The sequence below is a fragment of the Amblyraja radiata genome, chromosome 14 (genome assembly GCF_010909765.2).
Source record: "Amblyraja radiata isolate CabotCenter1 chromosome 14, sAmbRad1.1.pri, whole genome shotgun sequence".
NCBI lineage: Eukaryota > Metazoa > Chordata > Chondrichthyes > Rajiformes > Rajidae > Amblyraja > Amblyraja radiata.
Window position 1 is genome coordinate 7,957,907 of NC_045969.1, and position 22,265 is coordinate 7,980,171.

At 48.2% G+C, this 22,265-nt stretch overlaps 1 protein-coding gene across 3 annotated transcripts; it reads left to right on the top strand.

Annotated features, from left to right (window-relative positions):
- Positions 1–1,690: 1,690 nt before the first annotated feature.
- LOC116980321 (carbonyl reductase [NADPH] 1-like) lies at positions 1,691–20,964 on the top strand. 3 transcript variants are annotated; one of them, XM_033032429.1, is made up of 3 exons: positions 1,691–1,706; positions 16,920–17,354; positions 20,060–20,964. In XM_033032429.1, exons 2-3 carry the CDS (start codon positions 16,964–16,966, stop codon positions 20,494–20,496), a joined length of 828 nt encoding a protein of 275 aa, XP_032888320.1. In that variant the 5' UTR covers positions 1,691–1,706; positions 16,920–16,963; the 3' UTR covers positions 20,497–20,964. The 3 variants fall into 3 exon arrangements, with proteins under 3 accessions (XP_032888320.1, XP_032888322.1, XP_032888321.1); XM_033032431.1 differs by lacking the exons at positions 1,691–1,706; positions 16,920–17,354 and adding exons at positions 1,731–2,277; positions 9,663–10,052 and having other exon boundaries at positions 20,450–20,964; XM_033032430.1 differs by lacking the exon at positions 1,691–1,706 and adding an exon at positions 1,731–1,886 and having other exon boundaries at positions 16,964–17,354.
- The last annotated feature ends 1,301 nt before the right edge of the window (positions 20,965–22,265 follow it).

Genomic DNA, 22,265 nt, shown 5'->3' on the forward strand with positions numbered 1-22,265 from the left:
TGGTGACCCCAGGGAGGCAGTGAGAGTTGGCAGCCGCGGCATTTTCGGTGGTCCGGGCCTGGGTTCGGCCGGGAATGGTCGGAGAGGTGGTGGTTGTTGCAGCTGCTCCTCATGGTGGCAAGAATAGATCATGGTTAGCCAGAAGAAGGTGACAACGAAGCAGACACAAAATGCTGGAGTAACTCAGTGGGGCAGGCAGCATCTTTGGAGAGAAGGAATAGAAACATAGAAAATAGGTGCAGGAGTAGGCCATTCGGCCCTTCGAGCCTGCACCGCCATTCAATATGATCATGGCTGATCATCCAACTCAGTATCCTGTACCTGCCTTCTCTCCATACCCCCTGATCCCTTTAGCCACAAGGGTCACATCTAACCTCTTAAATATAGCCAATGAACTGGCCTCAACTACCTTCTGCGGCAGAGAATTCCAGAGATTCACCACTCTCTGTGTGAAAAAAGTTTTCCTCATCTCGATCCTAAAAGATTTCCCCCTTATCCTTAAACTGTGACCCCTTGTTCTGGACTTCCCCAACATCGGGAACAATCTTCCTGCATCTAGCCTGTCCAACCCCTTAAGAATTTTGTAAGTTTCTATAAGATCCCCCCTCAATCTTCTAAATTCTAGCGAGTACAAACCGAGTCTATCCAGTCTTTCTTCATATGAAAGTCCTGACATACCAGAAATCAGTCTGATGAACCTTCTCTGTACTCCCTCTATGGCAAGAATGTCTTTCCTCAGATTAGGAGACCAAAACTGTACGCAATACTCCAGGTGTGGTCTCACCGAGACCAGTGCCGGATTTACGTATAAGCTAAACAAGCTATAGCTTAGGGCCCCCACTTTCTAGGGGGCCCCCGAAAAAATTGATGGGCCTCGAGGTCTAGGGGGGCCTCCGGCCAAGGCAGAACACCTACCGTTCAACTCTGGGCGGCCCCCCTCTCTATCTCTCTCTCTCTCCATCTCCCCCCGCTATCCGTGTCCGGGCCGCCGGGCTCCGCTCGCTCCTCATCCGCCGGCACGGCAGGCCGCCTTGCACATGCGCACAACCACGGCCAGCACATCATCGGCCGCCCTGCGCATGCGCACTGCAACGGCAACTGGTCGGCGCTGGGCACTTTCTCCCTCGCTTTGAATTGTGGGGGATTTGGCCGTCATGGCTATCCGGTCGTTGGGGGCCTCACAAGTGGAACAGCTTAGGGCCTCTCTTCATCTAAATCCGGCACTGACCAAGACCCTGTACAACTGCAGTAGAACCTCCCTGCTCCTATAGTCAAATCCTTTTGCTATGAATGCTAACATACCATTCGCCTTCTTCACTGCCTGCTGCACCTGCATGCCTACTTTTAATGACTGGTGTACCATGACACCCAGGTCTCGTTGCATCTCCCCCTTTCCTAATCCCTTTCTCCCGTCTCCACCGGTACCCCCCCTCTTGGACTTCCCAGAACGGCCTTCTACCCTCTCTAGACCTCTTTATTTCCAACTGCCGAATGGGTGACGTTTCGGGTCGAGACTCTTCTTCGGACTGCTGTTTCCGTGACAGCAAAGGTTTAATCAAGGGGACAGTCAGAATGATTGGAGAACTAGGAAGGGGAGGGAAGGAGAGAGATGGGAAGCAAAAGTTGCTTGAAGTTAGAGAAGTCAATATTTACACTGCGGCGCCTGCGCACTGGCCGCCAAATGTATCCAAAGCGCAGCGTTCCAAGGCTGTTGTTTGCAGCCAATCAGCGCAGGGCGGCGTGTACCCGGAAGCGGCGTGGGGCAGAGATTCCTTCTCTCCAGAGATACTGCCCATAGATCCTATAGCGAGCCTGTCTCGTTGAGTTACTCCAGCATTTTGTGTCTATCTTCGGTTTAAACCAGCATCTGCAGTTCCTTCTTATACATGGCGAAGCGAGTGGCGGTGGTGAGCGGCTCCAACAAGGGCATCGGCCTGGAGGTGGTGCGGGTTCTGTGCCGGCAGTTCGACGGCGACGTGTTCCTCACCGCCCGGGACACGGAACGCGGGCAACAGGCGCTGCAGAAGCTGCAAGAGGAGCAGCTGAAGCCGCTCTTCCACCAGCTCGACATCGACGACCTTGATAGTATCCGGAAACTGCGGGTGTTCATGCTGCAGACATACGGAGGCATCGATGTTCTCGTCAACAACGCCGGCATCGCCTTTAAAAATGCCGACACCACCCCGTTCGGCACCCAAGCTGAAGTGACCATGGCGACCAACTTCTTTGCGACCAGGGATATGTGCACGGAACTCCTCACCCTCATCAAACCTCAAGGTGAGTGGAGTGCGCGGCACTGATTTTTAACGTGCAGATGCCTACACTTGGTCACGTTCGTATAACCCCTAATTGCCCCTGTAAGGCACTCGGTTTACTTTGAGCCTTAGGAACCCTTCAGGATTCTTTCGTTCCCTTGGCCATTTTATGCATTTTCCTCCAAACTTCTGCCTCCAGTCTAGATGATTAATTTTGTTGGGTCGTAGGCTTGTCGATGACACCAACATTGGCGGTGAAGTGAGCAGCAAAGATCTTATAGCGGAGCTATAAGATCTTTGGTGAGCAGTGAAGAAAGGTTATGTAAGATAACAATCGGATCTAGTTCAAACTGGAAAGTGGGCCAAAGGAGCGGCCGATGGAATGTAACAAATCCGAAGTGCTACATTTTGGGAGATTGAACACGGGAATACACAATACACGGGAATTGGCAGAGCACTGGGGAATGTTATATAATTAATATGTAAGAAGGCAGGTGTATCGATCTCTGACTGGCAACACGGGTAAACGAGGAGGCCATCAGTCTGAAGAAGGGTTTCGGCCCGAAACATAGAAATTAGGTGCAGGAGTAGGCCATTCGGCCCTTCGAGCCTGCACCGCCATTCAATATGATCATGGCTGATCATCCAACTCAGTATCCCGTACCTGCCTTCTCTCCATACCCTCTGATCCCCTTAGCCACAAGGGCCACATCTAACTCCCTCTTAAATATAGCCAATGAACTGGCCTCGACTACCCTCTGTGGCAGAGAGTTCCAGAGATTCACCACTCTCTGTGTGAAAAAAGTCCTTCTCGTCTCGGTTTTAAAGGATTTCCCCCTTATCCTTAAGCTGTGACCCCTTGTCCTGGACTTCCCCAACATCGGGAGCAATCTTCCTGCATCTAGCCTGTCCAACCCCTTAAGAATTTTGTAAGTTTCTATAAGATCCCCTCTCAATCTCCTAAATTCTAGAGAGTATAAACCAAGTCTATCCAGTCTTTCTTCATAAGACAGTCCTGACATCCCAGGAACCAGTCTGGTGAACCTTCTCTGCACTCCCTCTATGGCAATAATGTCCTTCCTCAGATTTGGAGACCAAAACTGTACGCAATACTCCAGGTGTGGTCTCACCAAGACCCTGTACAATTGCAGTAGAACCTCCCTGCTCCTATACTCAAATCCTTTTGCTATGTAAGCTAACATACCATTCGCTTTCTTCACTGCCTGCTGCACCTGCATGCCCACTTTCAATGACTGGTGTACCATGACACCCAGGTCTCGCTGCATCTCCCCTTTTCCTAGTCGGCCACCATTTAGATAATAGTCTGCTTTCCTGTTTTTGCCACCAAAATGGATAACCTCACATTTATCCACATTATACTGCATCTGCCAAACATTTGCCAACTCACCCAGCCTATCCAAGTCACCTTGCAGTCTCCTAGCATCCTCCTCACAGCTAACACTGCCCCCCAGCTTAGTGTCATCCGCAAACTTGGAGATATTGCCTTCAATTCCCTCATCCAGATCATTAATATATATTGTAAATAGCTGGGGTCCCAGCACTGAGCCTTGCGGTGCCCCACTAGTCACTGCCTGCCATTGTGAAAAGGACCCGTTTACTCCTACTCTTTGCTTCCTGTTTGCCAGCCAGTTCTCTATCCACATCAATACTGAACCCCCAATGCCGTGTGCTTTAAGTTTGTATACTAATCTCTTATGTGGGACCTTGTCGAAAGCCTTCTGGAAGTCCAGATACACCACATCCACTGGTTCTCCCCTATCCACGCTACTAGTTACATCCTCGAAAAATTCTATAAGATTCGTCAGACATGATTTACCTTTTGTAAATCCATGCTGACTTTGTCCAATGATTTCACCACTTTCCAAATGTGCTGCTATCCCATCTTTAATAACTGACTCTAGCAGTTTCCCCACTACCGATGTTAGACTAACTGGTCTGTAATTCCCCGTTTTCTCTCTCCCTCCCTTCTTAAAAAGTGGGGTTACGTTTGCTACCCGCCAATCCTCAGGAACTACTCCAGAATCTAAAGAGTTTTGAAAGATTATTACTAATGAATCCACTATTTCTGGAGCTACTTCCTTAAGTACTCTGGGATGCAGCCTATCTGGCCCTGGGGATTTATCAGCCTTTAATCCATTCAATTTACCCAACACCACTTCCCGGCTAACCTGGATTTCACTCAATTCCTCCAACTCCTTTGACCCGCGGTCCCCTGCTATTTCCGGCAGATTATTTATGTCTTCCTTAGTGAAGACGGAACCAAAGTAGTTATTCAATTGGTCCGCCATATCCTTGTTCCCCATGATCAACTCACCTGTGTCTGACTGCAAGGGACCTACATTTGTTTTAACTAATCTCTTTCTTTTCACATATCTATATAAACTTTTGCAGTCAGTTTTTATGTTCCCTGCCAGTTTTATTTCATAATCTATTTTTCCTTTCCTAATTAAGCCCTTTGTCCTCCTCTGCTGGTCTCTGAATTTCTCCCAGTCCTCCGGTATGCTGCTTTTTCTGGCTAATTTGTACGCATCATCCTTCGCTTTGATACTATCCCTGATTTCCCTTGTTATCCACGGATGCACTACCTTCCCTGATTTATTCTTTTGCCAAACTGGGATGAACAATTTTTGTAGTTCATCCATGCAGTCTTTAAATGTCTTCCATTGCGTCGCCTATTTCCTTCGCTCCATAGATGCTGCTGCACCCGCTGAGTTTCTCCAGCATTTTTGTGTACCTTCGATCTTCCAGCATCTGCAGTTCCTTCTTGAACACCGAGGGACGGAGGTGTTTGGTACATTAGGTTGGTGAGACCACACATCGCGTATCATGTTCCGGGTCGAGACCCTTCTTCAGACTGAGTCAATGGGTAGAGAGATGTATCACCATCTATATCTCTCGTTTCCCTCTTCCCTGGCTCTGACCCGAAATGTCACATGTTCCCTTTCTCCCGAGATGCTGAGTCACTCCAGCTATTTGCGTCTATCTTCGTTTTAAACCTGTTTCTGCAGTTCCTTCCTACACTTTGGGAGTATCGTGTGCAGTTCTCGCAGCCGAGCTGAAGGAATAACTCGAAAAGGACACAAAACAGCTTCACAATGAGTTATTAAGAGCGGAGACTTGGCATTATAGGGGGGGGGGGGGTTGTACGTTAGGTCTCCGGGTCATAGGGCTTGACGCACGGAGCCGCTCAATCCATCTGGAGGACATAGCAGCTTCCGGTATATGTTGTTAATACACGAAACGAGTACCTGTTAAAAACCGCCAAAATGATGAATTTTTGCGCTGTAAAAAATTGTGGAAGTCGGGGTAAGTTTTTTGAGTGTGGGAGGAAACCGGAGATCCCGGAGTAAACGCACAAAGGAGAATGTACAAACTCTTTGACTAGATAGCACACAAACGAAAGCTTTTCACTGTACTAATAATAAACTGAACTAAACTGCAGGATAACTTACTATCCTGAACGTCAACCTAATAACAATTGAATTGAATCCTTTATTTGTCATTCCGACCTTTCGGTCTGAACGAAATGTCGTTGCCTGCAGCCATACATGTAATAATAAACAACACACAATAAACACAAATTAACATCCACCACAGTGAGTTCACCAAGCACCTCCTCACAGTGATGGAGGCAAAAGTCTTAGGGTTGCTGTCTCTTCCCTCCTCTTCTCCCTCTGCGCTGAGGCGATACCCCACCGGGCGATGGTAAGTCAGTCCCGCGGTTCAAGCTCCGCGGCCCGGGGGTGGTCGAAGCTGCCACCCTCCAGTCCAGCGGACGCAGTTGTTGACACGGGAGCTCCGGAAAACAGGCATCAACCTGTGACCCGCGAGCTCCCGACGATGTCATCCACCGACCCGTGGCCGAGCCCCGGATTCAGGTCGCCGCCGCCTCAGCCGCCGGAGCACCGTCTCCGCCCCGCACCGGGCCGCCCACGCGGGAGCGTCTCAGCCCCGCACCGGGCCGCCCACACGGGAGCGCCTTCCAGCCGGGAGCCAGGCCGCCCTCACAGGTGTCTCAAATGGCAAGCAGTTTAATAATTTGCCTTCAATTTCATGTTCCTTTCATTTTAGATTGTATTTGTTAGTTTGGAATCTTATTAAATACCTTCTGCAAGCTCACATACGCCAAAGACTAAACCATGTTGCCTCTCTTAAATCAGATGAAATTTCCCTTTGTGCTCAGTCACTTTATCCTTCATTATAAATTCTAATCCGTGATTTACCACTGATATTAAACTAACAGGGTCGTTAAGTTTTGGATTTTGTTCTTGCCTTCTCTCAAGCACTGCAATGTGACGCAGCTGTATAGTTGTTGCACAATGTACCGAGACTATCGTGTGCTGTGCTAGCATTGCTTGGAAGAAGATATGTTGAAACTGGATGAGTCCTTTAGCAAACTGTGTGAAGAGCTGTGTATTGAGATCACGATGCTTTGTCCAGGATCAGCACAAGTAATGTATTACTTGTGATTTTATCTGACTCCTATGGAGATTTCTTGTAACTGATGGGAAGGATCCTGGCCTTCTGAGGAAAATAAGCCTGGAAATAATTGACCATTTTGTAGCATCAAGAAACTGAAGATGCTGGTTTAAATGAAGGACACAGAGTGCTGGCGTAACTCAGTGGCTTTAGGGCCTGTCCCACGAGCACGCGACTGCATGCGGCGAGCGCGACCAAACCGGAAGCAGGGGCCGCGCGGAGGTCGAGTGAGTGACATGAAGTTCGAGCGAAGTCCGCAAGAAGTTCGCGTGTGACGTACGGTGTGGAGGCGGCTGCGGGCCGGCAGGCCGTTGCCGCGCGGAATTTTTGAACACTGACAGTTTTTCGGAGCCCCGCGCAATGTCGGGACCAGCTCCGCACATCTCCATACGGATCCGGCGATCGAAGTGGGACCGGCCCTGCGAGGCCGTACGGCTGAAGCAATCACGTTAGGTTGCGCGTGCCACATGCAGTCGCATGCTCGTCGGACAGGCCCTTTAGGGTAGCAAGTTTAAGAAAGAACTGCAGATGCTGGAAAATTGAAGGTAGACAATAATGCTGGAGAAACTCAGCGGGTGAGGCAGCATCTATAGAGCAAAGGAAATAGGCAATTTTTCGGGTCAAAACCCTTCTTCAAACCTCGTAGGTAGCATCTCTGGAGCACATGGATGGGTGGCGTTTGTGATTCATTCAGTTTTGTTTATTGTCACCTGTACCGAGGTACAGTGAAAAGCTTCTGTTGTGAGCTAACCAGTCAGCAGAAAGACAATACATCTTCTTCTTCTGTCGTATGTCTTTTAGACCTGCAGCTCCGTTGAGGCGAGCCAGGCCAATGTGTCATCGTCCAGGTCAATCAGAACTCGTTCACCATTCGGTGGCCGGTGTTTGGGGCAACTGGTGACTATGTGCTCCACTGTCTGTGTTGGGTCCCCACACTTGCATGAGGCGCTGTCCACGAGACACATGATAAGGGAATAATGTTAAAGCCAGCAAAGTCTGATTAGGGATAGTCCAAGGGTCACCAATGAGTTAGATAGTAGTTTAGGACTGATCTCTGGTTGTGTAGGATTATTCTGTTGCCTGATAATAGCCGGGAAGAAACTGTCCCAGTATCTGGAGATTGGGACCCATCTCAAAACACCACAAGTACGTTCGCCAGAGATGTTGCCTGACCCGCTGAGTTACTCCAGCACTTGGGTGTCCTTGACCGTTTTGTTCCAATATACCGACCCTGCTGGGACACAGTGCCACTGTGGGGTGGAATACCAATAATGCACCCACGTTTGAAGAAACATCTCAAGAATTTTGATGCGGAGGGAGCTGTGATAATGTGTAAGAAGCAGATGCTGGTTTAAATGTTTAAATTGAGAATTAAGGGACAGAAGTTTAGGGGTAACATGAGGGGGAACTTCTTTACTCGGAGATTGGTAGCCATGTGGAATGAGCTTCCAGTGGAAGTGGTGGAGGCAGGTTCGATTTTATCATTTAAAAATAAATTGGATAGGTATATGGACGGGAAAGGAATGGAGGGTTATGGTCTGAGTGCAGGTAGATGGGACTAGGGGAAAATAAGTGTTCGGCACGGACTTGAAGGGCCGAGATGGCCTGTTTCCGTGCTGAAATTGTTATATGGTTATTAAACTGAAGATAGGTACAAAAACTGGAGTAACTCAGCGAGAAACATAGAAATTAGGTGCAGGAGTAGGCCATTCGGCCCTTCGAGCCTGCACCGCCATTCAATATGATCATGGCTGATCATCCAACTCAGTATCCCGTACCTGCCTTCTCTCCATACCGTCTGATCCCCTTAGCCACAAGGGCCACATCTAACTCCCTCTTAAATATAGCCAATGAACTGGCCTCGACTACCCTCTGTGGCAGGGAGTTCCAGAGATTCACCACTCTCTGTGTGAAAAAAGTTCTTCTCATCTCGGTTTTAAAGGATTTCCCCCTTATCCTTAAGCTGTGACCCCTTGTCCTGGACTTCCCCAACATCGGGAGCAATCTTCCTGCATCTAGCCTGTCCAACCCCTTAAGAATTTTGTGAGTTTCTATAAGATCCCCTCTCAATCTCCTAAATTCTAGAGAGTATAAACCAAGTCTATCCAGTCTTTCTTCATAAGACAGTCCTGACATCCTAGGAATCAGTCTGGTGAACCTTTGCTGTACTCCCTCTATGGCAATAATGTCCTTCCTCAGATTTGGAGACCAAAACTGTACGCAATACTCCAGGTGTGGTCTCACCAAGACCCTGTACAACTGCAGTAGAACCTCCCTGGTCCTATACTCAAATCCTTTTGCTATGAAAGCTAACATACCATTCGCTTTCTTCACTGCCTGCTGCACCTGCATGCCCACTTTCAATGACTGGTGTACCATGACACCCAGGTCTCGCTGCATCTCCCCTTTTCCTAATCGGCCACCATTTAGATAATAGTCTGCTTTCCTGTTTTTGCCACCAAAATGGATAACCTCACATTTATCCACATTATACTGCATCTCTGGAGAAAGACAGCATTTCTGGAGAAAAGGAATGGGTGATGTTTCGGGTTGAGACCCTTCTTCACCCATTCCTTTTCTCCAGATATGGCGGGGGGAGGGGGGGGGGGGGGGGGGAAGGGAGAAAAAAGGGGGACACGGCGTGGGAGAACTGCTGTGTGGGGAGGGGGTGGGAGAACAAAGGGTGACCTGGCCTGGAATACTTTGTTACTTTGTCGGTGCCCTTTATGTGGCGACTCTTTGCATACCTTGGGTACGCAAAACAAAGAATATCACGGTGACTTGTCACATGTGGCAATGAAGTATCGTTCATTCATTCTTTCATCAGCAGTTCCTTGTTTGTATGACCCATGCACTTCTGTGTGCGATTCTTGTTCCTAACGTTTTGATTTGTTTTTGCTTTTGCAGGGAGAGTGGTGAATGTGTCCAGCCTCATGTGCAAGGTAGCACTACTCAAATGCAGCCCGGAACTCCAAAATAAATTCCGCAGTCCTACACTCACTGAGGACGAGCTGGTGGAGCTGATGAGGAAGTTTGTCGATGACGCCAAGAACGGGGTTCACCCCCAACAAGGGTGGCCTTCCACCGCCTACGGGGTCTCAAAGATCGGCGTCACAGTCCTCTCCATGATCCATGCCCGAAGGCTGAGTAAGGAGAGAGCGGCGGACAAGATCCTGCTGAATGCCTGTTGTCCCGGTTGGGTGAAAACCGACATGGCTGGTCCTAATGCACCGGGCACGGTAGAAGAAGGTGCCGTGACCCCGGTCTACTTGGCCCTTCTACCAGAAGGTGCGGAAGGTCCACATGGAGAGCTTGTGAGCAAAAAAACTGTTCAGGAATGGTAAGCTGGAAGAGCACAAGGCATTGGTAACAAAACGGAAAGAGCAAAGTTCATAAGTGATAGGAGCAGAATTGGGCCATTTGGCCCATCATGGCTGATTTATCCTTCCCTCCTAACCCCATTCACCTGCCTTCACCACCTAACCCTTGACACCCGTACTAATCAAGAATCTATCTATATCTGCCTTAAAAATATCCGTTCAAATTTCAGAAGATTTTTCTTGATGTACTAACTCGGACATGCTGATTGTTGCAAATTTGTGGTTATTTTTCCACCTAACAATTGTAATGAATTTTAAATATTTTCAATAAAGATCATCACTTTATCCCATGTTTTGTGTTTTTCCTGGAGAAAAGAGCATGAGGCGATCAATTGGCGCTCGTGGGCACTAGACGGAGAGGACCAGGGGAATGCTGCCTTCATTATTTGATGAGCACTCTGTACATTTCTTTATGGTGTGGACCTGTGTACTGAGATATAGTGGAAAAAAACATTTTGTGCGGTGTCGAAGTAAATCATACTGTAGATGAGGACAATCAAATCATTCACAGCCATGACAGTACAAAGAGAAAGTAAATATTGCAGAATATAGTGTTAAGTTACAACTCTCACCAACTTCTGTAGATGCACCACAGAAAGCATTTTAACAGGAAGCATCACAGCTTGGTGTGTGAACAGCTCCATCCAGGACCGCAAGAAATTGCAGCGAGTTGTGGACACAGCCCAGACCATCACACAAACCAACCTCCCTTCCATTGACTCCATTTGCACCTCACGCTGCCTCGGCAAGGCCAGCAACATGATCAAGTGTGAGTCGCACCCTGGCCACTCCCTATTCTCCCCTCTCCCATCAGGCTAAAGGTATAGAAGTGTGAAAACGCACACCTCCAGATTCGGGGACAGTTTCTCCCCAGCTGTTATCAGGCAACTGAATCAACGCACCATAACCAGAGAGCAGTCCTGACCTACTATCTAACTCATTGGAGACCCTCGGTGATTGGCCTTTGCTGCCTTTACCTTGCACTAAACGTCATTCTCTTATCATGTGCAGGAAGGAACTACAGATGCTGGTTTGAACCAATCTGGAGAGAAGGAATGGATGACGTTTCAGGTCGAGACCCTTCTTCAGACTGAGAGTCAGGAGAGGGGGGAGAGGAGATAAGGAAGTGTGAGGTGTGTGAACGAGACATCAAAGGTGGTGGCGATCAAGGAAAATGAGAATAGATCATTGTTTGCTCGGAGATGGTAACAAAGCAAACAGATAAAATGTAATCAGGCACAGTCAGACAGGTCGGAGAACTGGGAAGGTATCTATACACTGTAAAAGGCTCGATTGTAATCATATATTCACACACAGATACAGTACATGGGATATTGATTGTGGTTGATCAGCCATGATCGCATTGAATGGTGGTGCTGGTTCGAAGGGCCAAATGGCCTACTCCTGCACCTATTGTCTATGTATCCAAGAACAAAAACACTCTGGGGCCCGTTACTGTTTGCCATCTACATCAATGATGTGGATCAGAACATACAGGGCAAGATTAGCAAGTTTGCTGATGACACAAAAGTGGGTGGTTTTGCAGATAGTGAAGATGGTTGTGAAATATTGCAGCAGGATCTGGATCTATTGGCCAAGCGGGCTGAGGAATGGCTGATGGAATTTAATACAGAGAAATGTGAGGTGGCGCATTTTGGGACATTATCATTATCATCCTTTTGCTGTCATCATGCAAAGCAACAGTTGTACAGTGCAAAATGAGAAGACGTTTCCCAGGGAATACCGGAGCATCGCACATAAAAGCTTAAACATTTCACGCATAAATAAAAAACAATCCAGTTCCTGATAAAACAGTACGAATAGTTTTTTAAAAAGTGCAGGTAAAAACACCAACATTAAAATATAAGTAAAAACAGTCATTAAATGTCCAGTGGCCTGAGCCAGTGCCAGAGTTATTACTCAGTGCCAGTTATTAAATTGTCTCTGCAAAAGCAGCAGAATTTGGTGGAGTGACTGTTTAGCAGCCTCACAGCCTGTGGAAGGAAGCTGTTTAGCAGTCTGGTTGTCCGGGCTTTGATGCTGCGGTGTCTCTTTCCTGATGGCAGGAGATCTAGATGTGTGTGGAGTGGGTGCAGTCTGTCCTTTGCTGGGCTCAGTGCTTTTGTCAGGCAGCGGCTCTGGAACAGTTCTTGTACCGAGGGTAGCGAGACGCCAATGATCCTCTCTGCTCCCCTCACTACCCTCTGCAGAGACTTCCTGTCTGAGCAATTACAGTTGGAGTACCACATGTTCATGCAGTACGTGAGTACAGACTCCACCGTGCCCCTGTAAAAAGTCCTGAGGATGTTGGTGGGAAGTGAGGCCTGTTTGAGTTTCCTCAGGTAGTGCAGTCGCTGATGGGCCCGTTTGACAATCCCAGTGATGTTCCTGGACCAGGTGAGACTGTCTGTGATTTGCACTCCGAGGAACTTTATGCTCTCCACTCTCTCCACCGTGGTGCCACTGATGTTGAGGGGTGTGTGTTTGACATCTAACAAAGGCAGGACCTACAAAATGAATGGTAGGCCTCTGGGGGGTGTTGTGGAGCAGAGGGATCTAGGAGTACAGGTGCATGGTTCCTTGAAGGTCGAGTCGCAGGTAAATAAGGTGGTCAAAAATGCTTTTGGCACATTGGCCTTCATCAGTCAGAGTATAGAAGTTGGGAGGTCATGTTGCAGTTGTATAAGACGTTGGTGAGACTGCATTTAGAATATTGTGTTCAGTTCTGGGCACCATGTTATAGGGGAGATATTGTCAATCTTGAAAGGGTTCAGAGAAGATTTACGAGGATGTTGCCAGGACTAGAGGGTGTGAGCTATAGGGAGAGGTTGAGTCGGCAGGGTCTCTATTCCTTGGAGCACAGGAGGATGAGGGGTGATCTTATAAAGGTGTACAAAATCATGAGAGGAATAGATTGGGTAGATGCACAGAGTCTCTTGCCCAGAGTACGGGAATCAAGAACCAGAGGACATAAGTTCAAGGTGAAGGGGAAAAGATTTAATAGGAATCTGAGGGGTAACTTTTTCAGTTGATGAAGTCCATGTGTTCTGCATGGATGCAGGAGGTAGCACCGGGTGCAGTCATCAATGGAACGGTGATAGAGTTTGGGGATAGGGCCAGTGTACACCATGGATAGGACAGGTTTGGGAGGATATGGACCAAGCGCAGGCAGGTGGGACTGGTGTAGCTGGGACATGGTTGGCCCAACTTGGCCGGTGTGGGCAAGTTAGGCCGAAGGGCCTGTTTCCACACTGTATATATAACTCTATGACTCGACAGGACATATGAAAGGAGGATGGTGACCTGGGGCAGCTTGAAGCTTTCTTTTCACAATATCCCGTCTCTTGTTTGAGGGTTGTCCCCATCGTAAGCTGTCCCATGATATCCACAACAGGAGAATCTTAAACTGTGGTCCTGTGCAAATATCCTGTGCAGGGCCGGATTTACGTATAAGCTAGGCAAGCTTAAGCTTAGGGCCTCGAGATCTAGGGGGGCCTACTCACCTCGCTGCCTCACCGACCATCCGCCCACCAGGACCTCCTACTCTTTGCCCACCGACCCTGGCCACTCCAACGCCCTCCAACAGCCTGCAGCCGTCGCCTTACCTGCAGCCTGGACTCAGCACCGGGCCTGAGGTTTCCATGCTGCAGATTCCCACTCCCCTGGGTTTGACTGCGCTGGGTCCTAGTGCTAGCCCCCCCCCCCCCCCCCCCCCCCAACAACCCTGCTAACATCAGTGGTTGTTCCACTGGGTCTTCCCCATCCCTCAAACCATGTGATCCCAGCTCTTCCCCACCCACACTACAGTCTTCATGCCCCCCTCCTCTCTGACCACCCACCACCCCTCCACCAGACATCACCTTGGGCCTCATTCCACACACCTGCCTTCCTCCAGCCCCAACCCCCCCATCCTTGTTCACCATCCCCCCGACCTCCCCCTCTCAGATATTGAACGGTCTGTCCTCAGCAGAGGTCTCACCTTTGTCCCCCTCTGTCCCCATCTCAATGAGTTCCGCGCCCGCCGCAATTTGGAGCTCTTCTTCCGTCGCCTCCGCCTCACACCTTTCTTCCATGGGAATGAGTCCTCACCCCCATTGATGATCCCTTTTCCCGTCTCCAACAGACCCCCTCCTCTTGGACCCCCCCCCCCCCCATGGCCATTGGTACAATTAAATTTGGGGGTCACCATCCGACGTCGGAACGGGAGAACATTCTCAGCGGCTTGGACATCCGAATTGGCCACTTCCTACCGGAGACCGCGGCTCCCGAGCTCCACAGGCTGAGCTGGGTGGAGATTCACGCTGACGGCCCTCGGTAAAGGGTTCCCAGGGCTCCGCGATATTAAAATCGGCGCGGCCCGAGGCTGGGAGCTCCGCAAACCACAGCTCCATGATGTTGAAGCAGCAGGCCCAACACTCCAGAGCTTCAAACGGCGATCCAGGTAAGGCATCGCCTGCTCCGCGGTGAATCCAATATGTATATTAAAACCAACTGTTTTTTTATTTTTTTTAAATTTTATTTATTAGAAGTACAATACAGTGGTACCTTTTTTCAGGTGCCAAATATATGTTAACATGATACATTCTCTGTGCAACTTCATTTTTTATTTTTTTTAAAGAGTGAAATGAGAAAGAAAGAGATAATAGAAAAACGTGTAGTGTGTATAAAAAATGAGACAGTGAGGAAGAGAACTAAGAAAGAAGAAAGAGCAGGAGAGAGATTAACAAATAGGCGATAGGAGATGAGTTTAATGACTCACTGTCACTGTCGGGTAGTCATGGTCCTCTAGTCGTAGGGTGGGGAATTGGGGAGGGGGAGGGGGGGGGGGGGGGGGGCTCACAAGTGAAATAGCTTAGGGCCTCTCTTCATCTAAATCCGGCCCTGATCCTGTGTGGGAAACGTGGGACAGCGTTGGGAGCCGGGGACACCAAAGATCTTATTTTATTTATTTAGCGAATGCAAAGTCCTTTAGCCAAGCAGTTGCCTCTTGATCTGCTGTATGAAGGGTGACAAGTCCTCCTTTGAGTCTTTGTTGAGGGCATGCTTCAATGATGTGTTGCATTGTTTGCTGCTCTCCACAAGCACACCGTGGGGTTGGGCTGCTGCCCCATTTGTGAAGGCTGGCGAAGCAGGGGCCATGTCCAGTCCTGAATCTATTCAGCGTCGTCCACTGCTTCCTTGGGAGATTGGTGCCAGGGACCGGTAGGGTGGGGTCTGACACCAGATGTTTATTTGGGACGTCCTTGGACTCCCATTCCTTTTTCCAAGCTGATTGGATGGTGAAATCAGCTGGTGGTGGGTTCTTCCAAATTGGTCGTCTAGATGGAAGTCGAGCAGTGGGTGGGTTGAAGATGTCCATGTGAATTGGCAGGTGAGGGGAGTTTTTGGTCTTTTGGAGCATCCTTTGAGTGAGGACTACTCACCGGATGTGTGGAGGGGCTATGTTGGATAGGACAGGGAGCCAGGGGAGTGGTGTTGAGCGGATTATTCCTGTGATGATCCTCATTGTTGAGTTCAATTGGGTGTCCACATGGTGTGTGTGGGATGACCTGGACCAAACAGGGACACAATATTCGGCTGAAGAAAATGCAAGGGCTAGTGCTGAAATGCGCAGTGTGGGGGCTGCTGCCCCCCACTTTGAGCCAGCAAGCTTACTGAGGAGATTGTTTCTGGACTTCACCTTAGCTGCTGTTCTTTTGAGATGTTCCTTGAAGGATAGGGTCCTGTCAAGGGTCACTCCGAGGTAGGTTGGAGTGGGGGCATACTTCAGTTTGGTCCTGCTCAGATAGATGTTTGGTTCTCTTGTGGCTTCTGCATTATGGAGGCGGAGCAAGATGGGCTACTCCTGCGAAATGCAATGGGCTGACGGGTAGTAGCTACGGAGGGGATCCTGGGCATTTCCCCCCGCCCATTTTAGTAACCGGAGCCTACCTGACCCGACCCGACTCGCAGTGTAATCAATGCAGCGGGGCAACAGTTTGTGTGTGTGATTATAGGGTTAGATTCATAATTCTGTCAGTTCATACTTCTTGTCAAGAATAAAATTTGACTCTGGTCATTGTCTTTTTTTTAAATGTTTTTTAAATCATTTCTTTTTAAATGGCTCACAAGCAGTGTTTGAGTTGATTTTGTAGTAACCGGAACCGACCCGACTCGCAGGGTAATTGACATTGCGGGGGAAGTTTTTGTGCGTGATATAGGCTTAGATTCATAATTCTGTTAGTTCATAATTCTGTTAATTCTTGTTAAAGAATAAAATGTTTATAAACACACATACATGAATGTGATATAAATGTATATAATCATATAATACACACAATTATATTTCTTCTGATCCAATAATGAACTTTATTTCAGACTAGACAAGGTACATTAAATAAGAAACATTGTAAACCTCCCCGCAACTTCACACACATTAAGCCTTACCCCCCCCCCCCCCCCCCGGCACTCCCTCGCCTGCCCCCTCACTATAATGTCTCCCCCCCTCCTATGCCCCGCTACCCGCTGCCCCACACTCCCTCTCCCCGGGCCGCGCACTCCCTCTCCCCGGGCCCCACACACACTCCTTCTCCCCGCTGCGGAAACAAAGATCCGATCTTTGGCCGGAAGCAAGATGGTGGGGACTGGTTGCTAAAATGGGTCATATAATCACCCATGAATCCGCCCATGAGCGTACTACACGTTTGCGTGAGACTAACCCATCTTGCTCCGCTATAAGATCTTTGGGGGACACAGTGTGGCGCGGCGCCTGCGCACTGGCCGCCAAGTGTATCCAACGCTCAGCGTTCCAAGGCTGGTGTTTGCGGCCATTCAGTGCGTGGGGCAGACATGGCGAAGCGAGTGGCGGTGGTGAGCGGCTCCAACAAGGGCATCGGCCTGGAGGTGGTGCGGGTTCTGTGCCGGCAGTTCGACGGCGACGTGTTCCTCACCGCCCGGGACACGGAACGCGGGCAACAGGCGCTGCAGAAGCTGCAAGAGGAGCAGCTGAAGCCGCTCTTCCACCAGCTCGACATCGGCGACCTTGATAGTATCCAGAAACTGCGGGTGTTCATGCTGCAGGAATACGGAGGCATCGATGTTCTCGTCAACAACGCCGGCATCGCCTTTAAAAATGCCGACACCACCCCGTTCGGCACCCAGGCTGAAGTGACCATGGCGACCAACTTCTTTGCGACCAGGGATATGTGCACGGAACTCCTCACCCTCATCAAACCTCACGGTGAGTGGAGAGCGCGGCTCTGAACCGAAACATAAACAGAAAACGCTGCAAACACCCCTCAGATCATCGGCACACGTACAACGATAAACAGAGATAGCGTTTCATGTCGAAAACATTTGACCAGTACTGGGAAGGAAATAAAAAAATAAGTTGTTTTTAAGTTGAAGGGAGTTTGGGTTCAGCAATCGATAGATCAAAGTCCACACCTTGATAGGTTGAGGCCAGGATTGCTCTGGGATTGAGTTTTTAATATGGCATGTGAAGGGCAGTCGGTCATGTTAATAAGTGATAGGAGCAGAGGTAGGCCATTCGGCCCATCTATCTACTCCGCCATTCGATCATGGCTGATCTATCTCTCCCTCTTAACCCAATTTTCCTGCCTTCTCCCCATAACCCCTGGCACCTGTACTCATCAAGAATCTTATCTATTTGTTTAAGAAGGAACTGCAGATGCTGGAAAATCGAAGGTACACAAAAATGCTGGAGAAACTCAGCGGGTGCAGCAGCATCTATGGAGCGAAGGAAATAGGCAACGTTTCGGGCCGAAACGTTGCCTATCCCCATCGCTCCATAGATGCTGCTGCACCCGCTGAGTTTCTCCAGCATTTATGCTATCTACATCTGCCTTCAAATATATATAAAAAGTCAGTCTATGTTTCGTTGATATTCACTAATCTCCAGAGATCTCACAATAGCCTCCAACATAATTGTGTTAGATCAAAGGCCAGGAACACAAATGATCATCACTAGAGCCAGGATGTTTAGGCACTAAAAAAGTCTGAAATAGGCAGGCAAAAAGGCATAATAAAATTACAAAAAAGGCACGAAAAAGTTATTTATTGACAAAAAAGGTATAAAAGGCATTTATTTCCACCATCAAAATATGTATAAAAATTATAATGTAAAGGTATACTACATAACATATATAACATATAACAATTACAGCACGGAAACAGGCCATCTCGGCCCTACAAGTCCGTGCCGAACAATTTTTTTTTTCCCCCTTAGTCCCACCTGCCTGCACTCATACCATAACCCTCCATTCCCTTCTCATCCATATGCCTATCCAATTTATTCTTAAATGATACCAACGAACCTGCCGCCACCACTTCCACTGGAAGCTCATTCCACACCGCTACCACTCTCTGAGTAAAGAAGTTCCCCCTCATGTTACCCCTAAACTTCTGTCCCTTAATTCTGAAGTCATGTCCTCTGGTTTGAATCTTCCCTATTCTCAAAGGGAAAAGGTTGATCACATCAACTCTGTCTATCCCTCTCATCATTTTAAAGACCTCTATCAAGTCCCCCCTTAACCTTCTGCGCTCCAGAGAATAAAGACCTAACTTATTCAACCTATCTCTGTAACTTAGTTGTTGAAACCCAGGCAACATTCTAGTAAATCTCCTCTGTACTCTCTCTATTTTGTTGACATCCTTCCTATAATTGGGCGACCAAAATTGTACACCATACTCCAGATTTGGTCTCACCAATGCCTTGTACAATTTTAACATTACATCCCAGCTTCTATACTCAAAAAATACATTAAATAACCAAAGTTGCCTGGTTTCGCATAATTACTAGCTATTTTCAAATTATCTGCAGTTAAACTATGCCGCCTGTCAGACAGAATATGCTTCAGTTGTGAGAAATGTCTTTCTACCTCAGCTGAAGTCACTGGTGCATACCCAAATCAAGCTACAGACTATATTCATGTCGATATCTTGTGCATTACAACTACCTTTGAGAACTTTAGCTATGTTTTCTATTTCTTCGCGATCTTTGTTAGCTAAAATCACTCTCTCACGTTTTCCTGGTATGTCTTTATCTACATCGCCAGGAACTTTAAGAATATTGCTCAGCACTTTAACTCCCCCTCCCATTCTTAATCTGACCTGGGCCTCCTCCATTGTCAGAGTGCAAATTGAAGGAACAGCCCATATTTCACTTGGGTAGGTTTAGTTTAGTTTAGAGATAGAGCGCTAATTGGGAGAAGAGTTAGCGGGGAGGTGAAGAAAACATTTTTCTGACCATGGAACTCACACGGGTAGGACATGGTTCTGTACTTGAAGAACTATGATCTACAGGCTGTGGACATTGCTGGAAGTAGACATCGATGTGATGAAGCTTTATTTTCAGTCTCCCAGGCACAGTGGGTGGTGCAGCGGTAGAGTTGCTGCCTTACAGCGCCAAAGACCCGTGTTCGATCCTGACTACGGGTGCTTGTCTCCACGGCTTTTGTACGTTCTCTCCATGACATGCGTGGGTTTTTTTTCCTCCAAGATCTTCAATTTTCTTCCACACCTCAAAAACGTACAGGATTGTAGGTTAATTGGCTTGGTATAAATGTAAATTAACCCCAGTGTGTGGGATAATGTTAGCATGCGATAGTGTTCATAGAGTACGGGGATCGCTAGTCGGTGCGGACTTGGTGGGCCGAGAGCCTATTTCCACGCTGTATCTCTAAACTATACTAAACAATGATCGGTGGGTCTGCCCCATAAATTTTGCATGTTTTTTTTAATGTTCTTCAGCAGACATAATGGCTGGAATTTGACAGTAAACTTGAAACTATGCCTCTGATGCAGAAATGGTTTTCAGGAAAAGGGAAGGGAGCATAACATGAATAGAGGTGAAAACTGCTGAGGCGTGCTCTTCGGTGCCCTTTGTTTGTTAAACCAATTTTAATTGTCCTCTTAAACCTGCAGGGCGAGTGGTGAACGTGTCCAGCATGTGTGGAGCCAGTGCATTGCATAAGTGCAGCCCGGAACTGCAGAAGAAATTCCGCAGTACATCCATCACTGAGGACGAGCTGGTGGAGCTGATGCAGCAGTTCGTCGACGACGCCAAGAACGGCGCTCACACCCAACAGGGGTGGCCTTCCACGGCCTACGGGGTTACCAAGCTGGGCGTCACAGTCCTCTCCATGATCCATGCCCGGAGACTGAGTAAGGAGAGAGCAACGGACAAGATCCTGCTGAATGCCTGTTGTCCCGGTTGGGTGAAAACCGACATGGCTGGTCCTAATGCACCGGGCACGGTAGAAGAAGGTGCCGTAACCCCGGTCTACTTGGCCCTTCTACCAGAAGGTGCAGAAGGTCCACATGGACAGTATGTAAGCGATAAAACTGTTCAGCCATGGTAAACATGAGGAATTAGACACTTATTGCTCCAAATACAATCCATTTAATTGAATTTAATACTTTATTGTCACAGTTCCTTGCTTGCATACCCATGTAGTCACCCAGAAAGGGCACTTACAAGATTACAAATTCTCCCTCCGTGCCAGGTCCCCCTTTGTTCTTCTCCCCCCCCCCCCCTCATTCTCTCATGACGGTCCCCCCCCCCACGCCGGGTCCTCCTTTGTGTAGGAAAGAACTGCAGATGTTGGTTTAAGTCGACGGATACAAATATTGTGATTCTTAAGATAGACACAAAATGCTGGTGTAACTCAGCAGGAAAGGCAGCATCTCTGTTGAGAAGGAATAGGTGACGTTTCAGGTCGAGACCCTTCTTCAGACTGCTCAGATTGTGATTCTTGACGATTTGTTGCTCTATAATGGATTTGTTACCCTTTTCTCCCCCGCAATAAAGATTAATTACACTGTACAAACATTTTTGTGTTTTATTTAACCTGGAACAAAGAGGAGAGCAGCAGAATGGATTGGCTGCCAGGATTCCCCAATGGGTACAGTGGGCACAAGTGAGTCTGTTTACATCTTGAACAGGGTGCTAAGGAAGTGGTAGAAAAGTGGACAGTGATTTAGTACGTGGCACATGATATCGGGAAGAAGCTATGCCCTAATTTTGGTTGTGATTTTCCATATTGCTTAAAACCTTTTACTTTAGAGGTACAGTGCAGAAACAGGCCCTTTGGCCCACCGAGTCCGTGCCGACCAACGACACTAGCACTATCCTAAACTTGTACGTTTTTGGAATGTGGGAGGAAACCGGTGCACCCGGAGAAAACTCACGCGGTCTAAGGGAGAACGTACAAACTCCGTACAGACAGCACCCATAGTCAGGATTGAACCCGGGTCCCTGGCGCTGTAAGGCTACAACTGTACCGCTGCGCCACCCTGAATTGAATTAAAACGTTAGAATTAGCGCAGCCTTTGTGTGCCAACCTTCCCCTGGATAGGTGCCCGACCTCTCCCTATCGAGCCTTCCAATCTCACCCCACCTGTGTTTTGTCTGTTTTTCTCCTCAGTCTGCAATCTTATGTTGGTGGCACAGTGGTGCGGCTGGTGGAGCCGCTGCCTCACAGTGCCAGAGACCTGGGTTTGATCCTGACCTCGGGCGCGCTTTCTGTGGCGATTGCACGTTCTCCCAGTGACCGCTTGTGTTTCCTCCGGGTGCTTGGGTTTCCACCCACATCCCAGAGAAGTGTTTGTAAGTTAATTGGCGGCTGTAAATTGCCCCCCCCCTGGTGTGCTACCTTTTTCCCCCAAGGTGGAAATGTTCATAAGTCTGCCAAAGACTAGAGGTAACATAGTTTTAAGGTGAGAGGGGCAAAGATTAAAGGAGATGTGCAGATGGTACAAAGACGGTGGTGGATACCGTGACCACGGTGGTGGAGGTGGGTACGATTTTAGATAGGTACGTGTTATGCAGGGAATGGATCACATGCAGGCAGATGAGGTTAGTTTTTCTTGGCATCATGATCGGCGTGGGCTGAAGGGCTTGTTCCTGTGCTGTACTTTTTTCTATGTTCTACGAAAAACTTGGGAGCCAAATTTTTACATCACTTCATGATCTGATGCAAGCAGTTTTACCCAATTATTATTCAACATTATTTGAATAACCAATGCGCTAAAAATCAAACACCATGCAGGCCATGAATAAAGACCTCATTTCAAAGCTTTCCAGCCAACCTACACGATTTCAATCTATTGACAGTCATCAGTGGGGCTG

What these genes read in the sequence shown, in the direction of transcription:
- LOC116980321 (XM_033032429.1), top strand. Translation starts at nt 16,964, where the DNA reads ATGGCGAAGCGAGTGGCGGTGGTGAGCGGCTCCAACAAGGGCATCGGC. An exon ending in CACCCTCATCAAACCTCACG is followed by an intron (nt 17,355 to 20,059) that starts GTGAGTGGAGAG and finishes TTAAACCTGCAG; the next exon opens with GGCGAGTGGTGAACGTGTCC.